The sequence below is a fragment of the Manis pentadactyla genome, chromosome 17, assembly GCF_030020395.1.
Source record: "Manis pentadactyla isolate mManPen7 chromosome 17, mManPen7.hap1, whole genome shotgun sequence".
Classification (NCBI taxonomy): Eukaryota; Metazoa; Chordata; class Mammalia; order Pholidota; family Manidae; genus Manis; species Manis pentadactyla.
In genome coordinates, this window is record NC_080035.1 from 56,002,461 (window position 1) to 56,019,548 (window position 17,088).

Sequence of the window (17,088 nt, forward strand, 5' to 3'; positions counted from 1 at the left end):
ATGTGAAACCTTCATAAGATTGTATATCAGTGATACTTTAGTAAAAAAAGATGTTATTAGACAAAAAGAAAAAGACATTTGCTTCTATACTGTGCCATAAACTGTCCTAAAGATCTAGATATAGTGCTTTGTCCTTTTTAGAGCTTTTGAGTTTTCTGCTAAAGGTAAATTATACTTAGGTGTCTAGATAATGATATTGTTGAATTAGCAGTTGCAGTAAATTGATTTATAAAACTCCCTTTCATACACATACATGTTTACCACTTCAAAGAAGTCATTGAGTATTTTTCTTCACTACAGTGTGTATCAGATACTGGCATCATGTTACTACTTAAGAAATACCACATTTCATCAAAATTCTTTTATTGTAATTTTGACTTCTTAAGGCATTCACAGACATTTAAATTTTACAAAATGATGACAGATTTGGGCAGTAGCTCTAAGTTGTGTTTGGTAATTTCTAACTTGTATTTCTGTACATAGGATTGTGGATAATATGCCTGTAACATGGTGTTATGAAGTTGAAGATAGTCAGAGGTTCTGTAATCCCGGATTTCCTATTGGCTGTTACATTACAGATAAAGGCCATGCAAAAGATGCCTGTGTTATTAATGTAAGTTCCCATAAACTCTATGCTACTTTTTAAAATATGTCCTTCTTGTAGGAGGATTCAGTCTGTACCTGGACAAAAATAGTTGTAGTCAGTGAATGAGTACCATTCGGATATTCTGAAGTACAACTACATATATCTTAAACTAAACCAGATTAATATATAACTTTAACTCAGGAAGTAAAATAATTAAGATTCAGTTCAGCCGTGAGAGTGTCTATTACAAGCCAAGCACTATCCTGAGAGCTAAAATTCTGTATGTTTTGACTCTGTTAAAAGTTACTCATAAATCTTAAAAAAAAACCATTATAAGGTCAAGACATTTGTATTGCAAATTTAAGTCTATAAAATATTGTATTGCAAAAGTTTGGTATTCTGTCTTTAAGGTCATTCTTTTATGTTTAAAAACAGAATAATGAAATGAAGACATTAATATAGAAAGGAATTAAAATTACTGTGTATATACATTAAATTTTGTAGAATCAGGGCACCTTGATTTAATCTCTTAATGAATGTGACCTGGTTATGGAAGTTAGCATGAGTTTGATCCTGAAACTGGTTACTGTATCTGTGAGAATCAGCCAGAGACTTGAGTAGTTTAGGTCATTACTTTCATTTGAAGTTATAAACTTCCATGGAGGGAAAGTGTTGAAATGTCTAAGATTTAGGATGCATAAAACGTGTAATAATTTAAAATTTATTTTGTTAGTTTTATAGTAAGTGAAAAGCTAGAAAATATTAGATGTGCTCTTTTTTAACAGGTACCTAATAGGTTTTTACTAAGAATTAAAACATTAAAGAAGCCTAATTTGCACTTCTGCCAATCAGTTTTGGCTTATAAAGAGTTTAAGCTTAAAATGTTTTTACGAGGAAGGATTAAAATTCTGTCCAAGCTCAGATTTCCCTACTTGTGATTCATTTAAAAGTTTTGACTCTTGTATAGCTAGTTTTCTACCTTTAAGTTCTTTTCCACAGTCAGAATTCCATGAAAGAGATACATTTTATATCTTCAACCACATTGACATCAAAATATACTATCATGTTGTTGAAACTGGGACCATGGGAGCAAGATTAGTGGCTGCTAAACTTGAACCAAAAAGGTAACTATGCAAGTAGATAAAAGTAAATAAATATAACTTAATCCCAAAGAATAAATATTTGGGGCCCAATCAGCTTTTTCCTTAATCAGTATTCTGACATGTAATCTGGCATTTCAGGAATGAGTTTACTAAAACTCCCTTTAGCATGATTTGTTATGAGTTATGAGTTGTCCAATTTTTTTTCTTCTTGTCATGGCAAGCAGTCAAGCCAACATACCTTTCTGTTTTGCTTTTCAGTCAGGAAGTTTTGACAGCTTTCCCATGTCAGTTTGGAATGGAGAACATGAGTGGTTGGGATGTTTGCTTTTACACTGGAACTGCATTTGCCTCAGTTACTTGCAGCTTGGCTGCTTATCAGAGGCCCAAATGAGCTGATCAGTGCTGTCATTGCAAAATTCACCATTGCAGTGTTAGATGCCAGTATGTGACAAGTCATTGAAAGGACATCTCTTTAAGTTGTCAATTTTTTAATGTGAAAATACCTGTCAGTTATTTGTGAGATCATTTTTTGATTGAATATTCCATTTTTTCCATAACTTCCCCCGCCACTTCACCCCCAATTGAATTGGCCGTTTTCTTATGTCACTGGGTGATAACGAAATTCATGCCATGATAAGGTGGTAGTTAAAGTCCCTCAGTGTCTGCTTGATTGTTTTTTTATTATCATCTTAACAGCTCTTCACATACAATGTTTTCAAAAGTTTGTTTCTAATTTTGAGTAATAATTTTATGCACATACTTAAAATTAAGCCCATTATTTATAGGAAGTAAATATTTGTACTATTAAATGTGACATTAATCCACCCTTGACTATTAGTAGCATTGTGAAATATGTGCTGAAATCTCTAAACTTTACCTAATTTTTTAAAACTCAACTTTATCAGCATCTTGCCAAAATGTTTCTTCCCACAGCTTCAAACATACCCATGTAGATAAACCGGACTGCTCTGGACCCCCTATGGATATAAGTAATAAGGCTTCTGGGGAGATCAAAATTGCCTATACTTACTCTGTTAGCTTTCACGTGAGTTTGTTTCTATCTTTACTATATCTTAGAAATTTATTTTAAGTTCTAAATTACTATTTAAACTAATTAAAATATTGATTAAACTTATCAAATAGATAAGCTTTTTTATGAGTTGATTTTTGGAGTAGTTTGCCAGTGTACTAGGCAACATAATCACACTCAAAACTAAGTCTTCATTTAAATGAGAAGTATAGGAAATTGGAGAATTGATTAAAGGGTAAACCATAAGAGATAGATTTAAGGCAAAAGGTAGGAAATAGGCATAAAGATAGAATGAAAGTATCAAAGATATATGTAACAAGCATTTGGGAAACACCATTTTAAAAATCTATATTTGAATATAAACTTGAATGGAGAATTTCCTCATGATAGATAATTTATATAGGTTTTTAAGGAGTTCAAGGGACAGTTTTTCATTAATGGAGAAGTTTCTTAGGAGGAAAGTAAAAGTTCATTTTATGAGAATCTTAGGCAGTATTCTCCCTCTTTTTAATAAACTATCTTGGCCATCCAATACAGTTGTGACATTTGCTATCCCCATATAGTGCGTAGTATGGCAAGCTTAGTGCAGTAAACAGTATGTATATTTTTCTAGGTATTAAGAGCTCAGTGTGGGTGACAACTGCCAGATGCTCAGTATACCTAGGTTATGATCTGGTCTGATTAGGTATGGCATCAAAGAGAATAACACTTGAGTTATTCCACTCAATTCTCTGAAAAAATGAAACATTTTCTAAATTCTAAATTTTCACATCTAAAATAAACCTTGGCTAGTTAGAATTTAAAACAAGACTTTTAAAAATACAAATACCTAGGTACTTTGAGGAACTCTTACTGTTTTTTATTTATTGCTTTATCTCACCCTGAGTTTAGATTTAAGTAAATCTAAACTCCCTGAATCTAATGACTAACCCAAGTTATGATAATGAGAAATTTCATTTTTTTGACTAAATGGAAGGTAAAGCTGTGAATGGAAATTTTTGGATTCTTAATATACCCTGTCAGCAAATGCTTATTTAAAGAGCTTTTTGTTTTGTTTTGTTTTGTTTTTTTATCCCACTAGGAAGATCCAAATATCAGATGGGCATCTAGATGGGACTATATTCTGGAATCTATGCCTCATACGCACATTCAGTGGTTTAGGTAAGAGTGCAGAACTAATCTGCTTTATGTTCTGTACTTATTCTGTCCTTCATCCCTTTTAACATCTCATTCACTCTGTAATCCTCCCCAATTATTCAGAAGTCTAGGCTTTTGAATTGGTTAGATTTGTGTACAATTCTGGCTTTTAGTCACTGGTTGTGAGTCAGGACAGGTCATCCAGTTTCTCAGAATTCATGTCTTTATTTAGAAATACTTGTCTCATGGAAGTGTTCTGAGGACAGAGCATTTGAGCATCTTACCTGGCATAGGAGAGTGCTCAATAAACAGAAGTCACTACTGTTGTTATGACTATTATTATTATTCTCTCTTCAAAGCATGACAAAACTTTGATCTAGAAAGCTGTTACTGTGTGGACACAACCTAAGTGTCCATCAGTAGATGAATGGATAAAGAAGAGGTGGTGCATATACACAGTGGAATATTATTCAGCCATAAGAAGAAAACAAATCCTGCCATTTGCAACAACATGAATGGCCCTAGAGGATATTATGCTCAGTGAAATAAGCCAGGCGGAGAAAGACAAATACCATATTATTTCACTTATTTGTGGAATATAAAAACAAAGCAAAACAGAAGGAATGAAACAGAAGTAGACTCATAGACACTGAGAAGGGACTCGTGGTTACCATGGGGGTTGGAGGGAAGGATGAGGGGAATAAACGGGCACACAAATTCTCAATCAAAATGTAGGTTGGTCACAGGAATAGTAGTACAGCATGGAGAATATAGTCAGTGATTCTGTAACATCTTCCTATGTTGACAGATAATAGTTGTACTAGTGGCGGTGAGGATTTAATAATATGGGTAACTGTTGGACCACTGTATTGTATACTTGAAACTAAAATAAGAATGTATATCAATCTTAAAAAAAGCTGTTGGTGGAGGTGAGGCTTAGAACCTCACCCCCCCTGTTCTGAGAGAAATCTTCTGCATACGTGGATGTTTTATTGCCCTGGTCTAGCTTGGATTAACACATAGTCTACAGGCACACACCTGATCATCTACATTTGCTCTCTTACAACACTAAACTATGTTTTCTACCTTTATCTTGTATCTACCTACCACTTCAGCATTTTATTAAAAATAATAATAATAAAGAGAGAAATGTGGTATCCACATATAAATCAAGTATAAAAATCAAATGAGTATTCATATTTGAACTGACTGTTTATAGTTCATAATGCATGAGCAAAACCGAAGGTTTCTGTGATGGCTGCCCTTGTACTGTTCACCATGTAAGAACTTATTCACTATGTAAGAATTTGTTCTCCATCTAAGAACTTGTTTGTTATGCCTCAGAAGATTGGAGACTGACGAAAATTAGGCTTGGGGTGGATTAATGATTGTGCATTGAGCATTGACTCCCCTATACAGAATTTTATTGTTGTTAACAACCATTTGATCAATAAATATGAGAGATGCCCTCATAAAAAAAAAGTACACACTTCCAATGGTAAAATAATAAGTAACCGGGATGTAATGAATATAGTCAAGATATTGTAACAGCTTGGTATGGTGATAGCTGGTACCTAGAATTGTCATGTATATAAATGTTGAATCACTATGTTGTACACCTGAAACTAATGTTAGGTAATACTGTGTGTCAACTACCCTTCAATAAAAAATAATTATCTACAAAAAAAAAAAAAAAAAGCTGTTGGTGGTGCCATTGCTCTCCTTTTCTTGCTTTGCCTACTACCCTTTTGATACTCATTAATTTACTGAGTGAATTTGTTCAGTAAATTTCTAGAAGGTACAGACGAGTCCTTTGTTGATCCTTGTACCTTGTGTTGCATTGCTTTAGGCACAGTCATTATTAGGTAATGTTGACTGTGGACAAAAAAAATTTCTGGTTCTCAACAGATGACAAAATTATATTATGATAAATATATAAAGTTATATATCCACTAAAAGGACACCTAGCAGAACACAGGTCACTGCATTTTAGGTCAAATTTTGATGTTGATCAATGCTGTTTTAACATTGTTCAGTTGAGTTTTTTTTTTAAAAAGTTGCACTATTGTGAAGATTAAGCCACAGATTAATCCTGACACGCTTGTTCGACAGCATCATGAATTCCTTGGTCATTGTCCTCTTCTTGTCTGGAATGGTGGCTATGATTATGCTACGAACACTGCATAAAGACATTGCCAGATATAACCAGATGGATTCTACGGTGAGTGCAACATTTGAATTAATACTTGGTGTGCCAAGAATAGTCTATTTTTTCTTTGAAAAATGTTTAAATAATAGCTTTAGACAGAATCTGCTTTTGAAGCATTCATCTAAAAAGTTATCATGAATTCACATTTTCAAATAAGAAAGTGATCCTTAAGAAGTGGTGTTCTCTAGAAATGTAGTAGCCTCCGTAGCATTCATCCTGACCGGCCCTCAGCGTCACCCGTCAGCGGATTGGTGCAGGTGGGCATGGGTGTGCTGCTCCAGTTCTGTCCTCTTCACATCTGGGCTGTCAGTTCTGTCAGATGCTCCATTCCCAGCACACACCCACTTTGTTAAACAGCAAAATTGAATGGAATAACTACCGAGCAGTTTTTATTTATGTGCATGTTTAATTTTTAAAAACTAATTTCAGCCTTTCGGTATATTCAAAGTAATTTAATGTTCCAACCTTGTTTAATTTTTAAAAACTAATTTCAGCCTTTCGGTATATTCAAAGTAATTTAATGTTCCAACCTTACTTATTTTCAAACATTTTAAACTGTATCATGGTATATATACATTTTATACTTTTTCATATCATAGCGGCTCTTTAACAAAATTTCCACAAGAATCACCGTGATTTGTAATGAATACAGAAAACTCAGATTTTCATTGTTTTTGCTCCCCAGCTTCTTAGCCTTTTCCCCTCAACCTTTCTGCTCTGTTTTACTTGAAAAAAAGAACATATTAATGTTTATAAGCTTTTTAGCACTTTTACCCTGCAGCTCTTTCCATAGTTTATATTGATTTTTTTAAAATATTTTTTTAAGTAATTTCAAAATACTCTGTTCATAATTGTTCAATTCTGAGTAATTGGTGGGTTAAAGGAATTTTCCCTTAGTTTGCCCAGAGGTGCCATGCATGGGTTGTGGACCAGGGCAGCCCAGCATCCGCCCTTGCTTCCATTCTCCCTCCTTCCAATCTCTTGCCATAGTGGCCATGGCCAGTCTGTTCAAGCATTAGTCAGATTGGGTCACTCGCAGTCACACCCTCCTGGTTCACTGAGTGAAAACCACACTCTTTACAGTGGTCCGTAGGCCCTGTGGTACCTCTTGGAGCTGTTCCAACCATACTGACCAACTCGCTTATCCTCAGACACTTCAGGCATGTTCCCACCTCAAGGCCTTTCCACTTGCTTTTCTTCCTACCTCAAATGTTTGTGCTTCAGATATTTACATGGCTAGCTCCCTTTCAAGTCTTCACTGAAGTATGGTCTTTCCAGTAAGACCTTTCTGACCATCCTGTTAAGTTAAATCCTCTCAGCCCTCTACCCACATCCATACTTCCTAATTTTTGTCTGTAGTACTTAACCACCATTTAATTTACTAAATATCATACTTAACTTACTTTGTTTATTGTCTGCCATCCCAATGAGAACATGTACTCATTGGAAGAAAGATTTTTTTCAGTTATACTCACTATAGTATCTGATGTTTTCAACAGTGCTGAGTATATAGTTGGTGGTCAGTAAATATCTGTTGAATGAATAAATGAACAAATTAGTCATTCCTTGATATACCAGATTTGTTGATACATTGCTGGGCTCATGCTATGTAAAAAAGCTATCCAATGACTCCTCCCACCTCCCCCTACCCAAAAAAAAAAAAAAAAAAAGTGAGATGAGACCAGAGCAGGCAGCAACACAAGCTTGAGAGGCTAAAGCTCTCCTTCGGGTAGACATTCATATAGTCTTTAACTAACTGAAAGTCTCAACCTTGGATCATTAGTTACAGGGCTAAGCCTCAGTCTCTGCCTATGTTGAACCTATATTCTTAAAGCCAGTGGGCAGGGGGGTGATTCTAGGTTATTGAACACTTTCTGATTCTTGGCAAAATCAAGTCAAAATCCAATGAAAGAAAGTCTCCCAAATTTAGGTTTGCAGGATTCCCCCAATTTAAGATCAGTAAGATATCAGAAATTTACAATAAACTACAGATTTAGACCCCTTCCCCAAGATTTCAGGTACAAGAAAAACAGAGTATAAAATATATGGAAAAGTAACTGCTAGGAATTTTTCAGAATAGATGAAAGACAAGAATCCATAAATAAAGGAAACACAGTGTATCCCAAGAAGAATAAATAAAAATAAATCCACATTTAGATCAACTGACAAAACCATAGAACACCAGAGAAAAAAGGTGTTAGAATCAGCCAGAGGAGAAAAAGACTGGGTATCTGCAAAAGAAAATTGGCAGTGGGAGCTCAGAGGCAAAATAATGCCTTTAAGTTGGTGAGAGAAGTTAACTACTTATGTAGAATCAAGTACCTAGAGCAGCTATCTCTCAAGAATAAAGGTGAAATACCTTTTTCAGATTGATAGAAACAGTTGACCGCAAACAGACCCTCACTGAAGGAATTTCTATGGAAGTACTTCAGCAGAAAATTAATAAATAGTAAATAAATAAAAATCAACCCCAGAGAGAGATTTAGGATTGGTGAACAAAAAAAATTCTAAGAAAACATTTTCTGTATATAATAATGAGTCTAAATTTGGAGGTTAAAAAAGTGTATTGACAGAGAAAACACAGATTTGATGAATTAATAACATCTAAAAAAACTGAGGTAGATTACAGCTTTATTCCTTATATTGATATCATTAATGATTTAAATAAAAATGTGAAACTATAAATACTAGAAAAACACATGAGAAGTTGTTTCTAAGTATTGGAGGAGGGTAGGAATTTTATAAGTATGACAGGGAGCCAGAAGCCATAAGAGAAATGATTGTTCTATGGTTACTACATTTAAAAAAATCTTAATAGCAAAAAATACCATTAAGTATGTGATTATATATTAATGATACAAAATTAAAAAATAAATAAAAATACCATTAAGTAAAAAGATGAATGTCAAATGAAAAATACTTAATTACCTGTCACAAACAAAAAATTAATTCCTTAATAAATAAATAAATCCTAAGTTCATTAAGAAAACAGCCAACAACCCAGTAAGAAACCAGACAAGGTACATAAAAAGTGAGTCCATAAAAAAGAATCAAATGGTTCTTAAACATTTAAAAAATGCAACATTATTCATAATAAGAGAAACGCAAATTAAAACTACAATGCAGGTAGAAGCCACAGGGCATAAATCTGCAAAAAAGTAAAAAGCTAACCTTTTCAAACAATATTGCTTCTCTCTCACTTGCCAACTTTACATTTCCCTGTATGGCCCTGGAAGATGACTGGTTAGCCAGAAACAGGTAAGATTCCTCAAGGGAGGAACAACCTAAGACAGGCACAGTCGCAGGGGGACCATCAGGTGAGAAATTGGGGATCAACAGAGGTGAGGCTTAGAACCTCACCCCCCTGTTTTGAGAGAAATCTTCTGCATCCGTGGATGTTTTGTTGCCCTTGTCTAGCTTGGATTAATACTTAGTCTATAGGCACACACCTGAACATCTGCATTTGCCCTCTTATAGCACTAAATTATGTTTTCTACCTTTATCTTGCATCTACCTACCACTTCAGCATTTTATTAAAAAATAATAATAATAATAAGGGAGAAATGTGGGATTCACATATAAATCAAGTATAAAAATCAAACAAATAATCATAATTGACCTGATTGTTTATAGTTCATGATGCGTGATCAAAACCGAAAGTTTCTGTGATGACTGCCCTTGCACTGTTCACCATGTAAGAACTTATTCGCTATGTAAGAACTTGTTCACCATGTAAAAACTTGTTCGTTATGCTTCAGAAGATTGGAGACTGTTGAGAATTAGGCATGGGGTTGATTAATGATCGTGCATTGAGTCCCCTATACAGAATTTTATTGTTGTTAACAACCATATGATCAGTAAATATGAGAGATGTCCTCTCAAAAAAAAAAAAAACTACAATGCAGGATTGTTCACCTGGTACATCAGCAGAGGTTAAAATGTTTGGTATGATATGTTGGGAGATTGAGGACATGAGCACTCTGATACATACTTTATGAGAATGTAAATTGATATAACTTACGGAACGTAATTGGAAAGTATTAGTTTATAATGTAAATAGTTTGACCCAACAATTCCATTCCTAGAGACAAACCTGGATGCAAAGGATTTTATTATTGTTGTTTTTAATAGTAAATACATGTTATTGTTTATAATAACAGAAGACTCTTAAGAAACCCAAATACCAATCAATAGGGGACTGACTTTATAAATTACGGAATATCCATATAGTGGAATACTGTATAATCATTAAAAAGAAAAAGGCAACTCTGTACATAAAAATGAAAAAGCATCTCATTCTTTGCCTTTTGAATCTTATGATACCATGCCTTTGCTTATGTGTAGGTAGAATAACCTCTGCAAGGATAATGAGACACTAGTCACATTTGTTTGCTCCAGAGTAAGGGGACTTGGCTCTCTTTGGGAGAGTTAGTTTTCACTTAAACTCTGAAACTTTTATTACTTACTCAATTAAAAAGTAGTTAGAAATGGTCCCTTGTCTGTCTGACACTACCCCCAAAAAGAGGTGCATGTATTTGCCCCCTATACTTTCAACATGACATTCACAAAAGTGAAGAGGGTTGTATACCTGTTACCCTATTCCAACAGTTATCAGCTCATGTTCAGTCTTGTTTTATCTGTAAAATCCCATTTAACTCTCCCCTCAGTTATTTTGAAGCCAATCCAAAATATAATTTTATCTACCTAGACCCCATGTACTTTTAATAAAACTTCAATTTATACTTTTCTCGTAAATGACCGGGTAGTTCCTAATTCCCCAGTGAATGTGGAAGTATTTTGTCCCAAGGGGAAGGAACTATTTTTATTTTCACTGTTGTTTTATAAATTAGCTATGGGAACAGCAGGATTAGTACCTAAACAAAGTTTTCTGTATTTCAAATTTCAGTTGCTTAATATTTACTAAAAAAATATGTGTAAATGTAATGTCATCAGCAATAGCATTGTCTACTGGTCACAAAATTTGGATAGGAATTTGGGTGAGAGATACAGATGTACCCTGGAGGAAATGTTAAGAGAATAGGGTTACAAAGTAGCAGGGGCCAGATTCTGAAGGATTTGTAAGTCTTACAGCTTGAAGTTCATTGAGAAGCTATTGAAAATTTTAAGCAGCAGTGACATGGTCAGACACATGTCTTAGGAAAATCACGTTGAATGTTATGTGGAGAACTGTTCAGAGCAGGACAAGATGGAAAGTACATAAACAGTTCAGGGGCCGTTAAAGAGCTAGAGAAAGGGCATGATATCAGGGAAAAAGGAGGAAGTGGGCAGATAGATACAGAGGTTGTTTAGGAAGTAGGATGGAATACTGATTGACTGGTTGACAGTGGAGGGAATGGTAGGAGAGAAGTCAGTGAATGATTTCTTGTCCAAACCACCCAATTGGTTATTGAGAATCACGTGAATGGAGACAAGGGCAGGAACAGATCAGTAGTAGCCTGGTGAGAGGTGATGACTTGAACCAGGGGCTAGTGGTGGGTCCTCTGGGTGTATTTTGGAGGTAGAGCTATAGAATTTGTTAGAGAATTTAAGGTATAAAAAAAGGGAGGAATCAAGGATGACTAAGGTTTGGGGGTCTGAGCAACTAACAGGATGGAGTTTTTATGTACTGGGGGAGACTGCTGGAAGAGCAAGGGTAGACAGAATCGATTCAGTTGTTGGTAGAATTATGTTCAACATGTCTGAAACAACCAAGTAGAGTAATTGATTAGGTAATTGTATAATTGTGTCTGGTGTTGGGGGAGCAATTTGGGCTGATGACAGAAACTTAATAAGTTCACAGCCAAGCCTACTATACCAGCAAAGTAGCTATGAGACCTTATTTTGGAGATTAGTAAGTGTAGATTGGAAAGGATAGGGTGTGATTACATATTAAGTCATCAAGTTGAATCATAAAACTTGACTTAGACTAGAACTAGGTACATATTACATTATTTCTTTTTACAATTTCTCAGCGACTGTATTTACAGACCTTAACACACAACATTCCTTTACAAACAAGCAAACTATAAAACTTTATATGAGTCTCAAGCTTTATACTTCAAAATTGAAATAAATATTAACATTTGTAGGTTTAAAAAAATTTTGTTCAACAGACAACAAACTGTCTAGTTGTCTTGGTGATGCCGCATGACAGTTAAATGATTTCATTCCCTTTTCAGGAGGATGCCCAGGAAGAATTTGGATGGAAACTAGTTCATGGTGACATATTCCGTCCTCCAAGAAAAGGGATGCTGCTGTCAGTCTTTCTGGGATCAGGGACACAGATTTTAATTATGACTTTTGTGACTTTATGTAAGTGTAAGTGAAAATTAAATATGAGAAAATACTTTTTCTAAATAATTTTGGAAAACCAGTATTCCTAAGTGAAGTAGCTAGGCTAGATTGTTTCTAAATGTCCTTTTGGCTATACATGACTTGCAGCAGGGTTGCAGTGCCTGAAAGCTGACTTATATCTCCTTTAGAGCTGCATAGAGACCAAGACTTTGTCATGGTAGCACTGGAGCTGGAAATGACTAGGTCCTTAAAGACCATCTGGGTCTGAGTTTTGGTGGCCTGGAACCAGGGTCATTCAGGTTGACAATCCTACCCCACCAGGGAGCAGAATGATTAGGATTCCAAGACACTCTGGCTTTTACTGAGAGAGACAGAAAGGAGAAGAGGGGATAGGGCAGTAAGCTTTTGTAGACCTTTTTCATCTTGGGAGGATGTAGGAAGCGAGACCTCTCTCTTTCTATAGCAGTGTTCAGGAAAAATCTTCCTACACAAAAAATATCTTCTTGTGCCACCTGAAAATATTCAGAAGTTTTACTACATTTTTGTCAATTAGGACAATTTTTTTTTTAATAGACCTGTCTTAAAGCTGTTGATCCAGCCACACAGGTGGTTCTGAGGCTACTCTCTAGGGGTACATTATTTCCATGGTCATCAAGTTTTCCTAATTGTAAGAGAAAAAATGTTTATAAGTAGTGTTTTCTAAATTTTGCATTTATTTCTCATCTGTTTCCTTTATTGATGTCTGCTACCGATGAATAGTAACAAATGAATATTACTGGAAGAATAGACACTGAACTTTTAGTAATTCTTTTTTTTTTTCAGTGAACATTTGCTCTTATGTATTATTGCACATTAAATAAGTGATATTAAAGTCATTTTCTGTTAGTAAATTGTTGCAAATTTTTGTGATGCAATTAACTACATAAATGCTTTACAAAGAGGATTATCTCTGCCAACTGTCTGGCACCTGAATAATTTAGGGGACCACCAATTTACGCCTCCAGGCTCAGTTTGAAGATTAAGCTGAAGATTAACTAGAATGTATATCTTTATCTACTTAGATAAATAGGTGCAGCTGTGATGGGTAGGGCTAGAATTTTTAAGTATATAATCCTGAAGAGGGCAGGTCAGGCGAAGGTGTCATGACAGAGGGTTGGACACAGCCAGAGGATAGCATAAAGGCACTAGACACCCAGAGAGCCAGGACGGAGTTAGAGCAGAATGGATGCTTGAGGATGAAATTCTGCTTCAAAATTTTGTTGAGAACTTTCTGGTCTTTGTTGTACAAAATTAAAAAGTGAACTTGTGAGGAAGGAAAGTTTCAGAGCACCTAGGATAGGAAATGATAGAGATCATTTTCCTTAAAGGCTAGAATATGATCTTTCTGCTTCAGAACAGCCCATTTCCCAGTTCTGGGAGATTACGATAGGTCTTCTGAAGTTACCCTGACCAGTTTCCTGCGGACCATTAGATTGTCCTCATACCCTTCAGCCTCTGCTAATTCAGGAGGTGTGTGTGAGCATGTGCTTGGTTGTGTATACCTCAGGAAAACACTGGGAGCTTGCTTGCCCTGGGATTAGAAAGCCACTTGAATTTCTTTCCGGCAAGTCATAACTTCTAAGTCACAGCATAAAGCTAGGAATCTCTCTAAATAGTGTTTTTATTCTTATTTATAGATGTAAGAGCAAATAAAACCAACTGAATAAGGGTAGAAGCCAGAACTTCCCTTAGTCATTATCTAAGTTGTTCCGTAACTTGTGTTCAAAAAGTTAATGGTACTATGAAATCTTTTTTCTTCCCTTGTTTTATTCTTTGATTTGATTCTCTCTTGTGTCTCATGTTTGAATGTTATAAGATTTTTTTCGTTCCAGAGGACTCAGTATTGTTTTTAAAAGGAACAAAAAGTGGGAATATTTCATAGTGGGAATATTTATATTCATGTGCACTTCCAAAGCTCTACTTGAATCTCAGAAGAACTGCTAGCCTTACCTGGTAACAGGAAAGGTGTAGGGGTCCCTAACAAGAAATTTTTGAAATGGAGTTTGCCTGATGTATAACCCTACTGATGCAGTACCTTAATAGTAGTGAGATTCAGTGTAGCTGCTTGGTAAGAAATGCATTTTCCTGAAATTGCATTTGGTTTCTTCTCTAAAAAATGAGAGGGGTCTTGTATCACTTCATAACAAAGGGAACAATAATAATATTTATAACTTTAAATTACTTATTTTTTAGTTTTTGCTTGCCTGGGATTTTTGTCACCTGCCAACAGAGGAGCACTGATGACTTGTGCTGTCGTCCTGTGGGTGCTGCTGGGCACCCCTGCAGGCTATGTCGCTGCCAGATTCTATAAGTGTAAGTAAAAGTCACCCTGACTGTCAGATCTAGAGCCTACTCTGCTACATCAGTGCATCTGAGCCTTTGTGTCTGGTAGTTGATTTTCTTCAATCAATATGTTTTGAAGATGTGTGTCCTTATTTACTAGAATCTTGTGAATTGGGTGACTGTCCCTAAGTCTCTGTTGAAAATGCTTATACAGTGAGGTAAGCAAATTAAGGTGCTGCTTTTCCTCCATCCTCTCTTTCCTTTTTCTTTGAAGTTTTGACTGAACAACTTAGATTTGCTACTTTTATAAAAACATACAGAGACTAAAAAGGAAGAAAGTATGCAAGTGTGTATCCTTGATTTCTTAACTACAAGTGATATATATATAATACCTCTTCCTGCATAAGAGAGGTCCTGCTTAAAATTGTGTCAATTCAATATTTATAAAAATAAACTGTACCTAAAGTAAACTGAGCTTTCACTATTCTGTCAAGTGGCCATAACCCTTCTCTTCTCAGTTGCCTGATCTGACATACTGATCTCCCACCCCCTACCAGGAGCAGCAGTGCTAGAGGAAGCCTGAAAATATGAACCAACTATGGAAATTTAAATGTGTAGTGTGTCTGGCTTGAGGGTTTCTGGTTTGTACAAATGCTGAATCTGACCTCAGTATAACTGAGAATCCCTGTGTGCTCTTTATCTTCCCAGTCCCGTTAATTGAAAATGGCTTAGAATTTACAGGTTCTTTTATTTTGAAGTAAAAAAAGATCAGAAAAGAAAAACTGGTCTGGATAATTTTCCTTTAACATTAGATTAACTTTATGCTGAAGCAAAAATCTTGAGAGCAGATCTTATCCAGGGCAGTGTGCATGTGCATCTCTGACTTGGGTCACTTGGTTAGGGAATATCATATTTGCCAGTGTCATTTTTTAGGAAAATATGTCCAGTACCAGACTTGGAACATGAATATTTGGTTTTTTGTTTTCTTCTACAGCCTTTGGAGGTGAGAAGTGGAAAACAAATGTTTTATTAACATCATTTCTTTGTCCTGGGTAAGTGAATTTTTCAGTAATTTTCTTAATATAGTCATATTTTAGATGCCAAATTTCCAGTCCCTTAAGTCTTTAATATTCTCTGTCTCTAAACCATGTATTCTAGCAAATGAACATTATTTGTAAAAAGAGGTAAGTTAATATTTAAAATATTTAATAAATATAATGTTTACTAATGGCTTACCTGGAAAAAGTACCTTTAAACATGAAAAATTATTACATTCTTTTTCTTAAAAGTCTCTTTCTTAGTCTTACAATCTGGCATGTTGTTATATAAGGCTACACATACAAGCTTTTGACCTAATCACAGGACAGAGTCACAACTGAAAATAGTTTAGGCAGTCATACAATTTCAGATTTTTATCAAAAGTATTCTACTTTTTAAAGTTTATTCCGTCAAGTAGAGTAACGTAATACCAACAATTTCAAAAACCAACCACCACATAGGAAAACAAAACAACTATGACCCTTTGGAGTATAGCTTTTGATAGCAAATATCTGATATGTGGCTAGTCCTAGAAACAGAACTGACTTTTTCCCTAACTTCCAGATTTCTTATGGGCAAGAACTGGCCTCTGAACAGTCAGCAGCAATGAGGAAAGCTAAAGGTTAAACCCAGAAGCCAGGACTACTCCATTTGCAGACCAGAAAGAGTGACAGTAGCTACAATTTTTGTACATGTTTGGGATACTTTCTTAGATTATTGTCTCCATTGAAGATTTACATGCCTCCCAGCCATTCATGTTCTATTCATATTTTTAGGCTTTTCCTAAGCCATATATCTTCTGTCTTCTTTCCCTCTCTTGTCAGCTAAAGAAACAGTCAGGTGATTTCCTTCAGAATCGCCTTTCAAATATTCCCCTGATCTCTAACATCTTCCATTTCTTCCTTTCTCTGTGTTCTGTTTTTGTGTTTCATCTCTTACTCCTACAAATATGCTTAGATATTTTCCAAATCCTAAAAAGAGATATTAGAATGTATATATAATATGTATGTAATACCTATGTAATATCTATAAAAATATAGATATAATATCTAGATGTAGATATTAGCCAAATCCTAAAAAGAGCTCCCCATAAATATCTTCCCCTCCATTATCTTATTTCTTTTCCATTGCCAACAAAATGCCTTGAAAAAATGCACTCCTTTATTCTCATTTGCTCAGTATACCTACAACATAAACCCACATAATCCGTCTTTCTTCCCCATTACTTCAGTGAAAGCTTCTCTCAAAGGTTACCGATTCTATTCCCATTTCTAAGTCTAGAAACCATTTTCTGTGTCTTCACTCTACCTCTCAACATTGTCTGACATTGGGATACTTTATCCTTGAAATTCCTTCCTTTCTTTGGCTT

At 35.1% G+C, this 17,088-nt stretch overlaps 1 protein-coding gene across 2 annotated transcripts in view; it reads left to right on the plus strand.

Moving 5' to 3' along the window:
* The window catches only part of TM9SF2 (transmembrane 9 superfamily member 2), a 57,977-nt gene that overhangs the window by 27,352 nt on the left and 13,537 nt on the right, over positions 1-17,088 (plus strand). Inside the window, exons 5-12 of one of the 2 annotated variants that reach the window (XM_036893660.2) lie at positions 484-613; positions 1,586-1,710; positions 2,623-2,734; positions 3,801-3,880; positions 5,969-6,077; positions 12,245-12,383; positions 14,592-14,711; positions 15,676-15,733. In XM_036893660.2, the coding sequence (XP_036749555.1) occupies positions 484-613; positions 1,586-1,710; positions 2,623-2,734; positions 3,801-3,880; positions 5,969-6,077; positions 12,245-12,383; positions 14,592-14,711; positions 15,676-15,733 (873 nt within the window). The remainder of the gene's footprint in view (positions 1-483; positions 614-1,585; positions 1,711-2,622; positions 2,735-3,800; positions 3,881-5,968; positions 6,078-12,244; positions 12,384-14,591; positions 14,712-15,675; positions 15,734-17,088) is intronic. The other variant, XM_036893661.2, reaches the window with a different exon arrangement.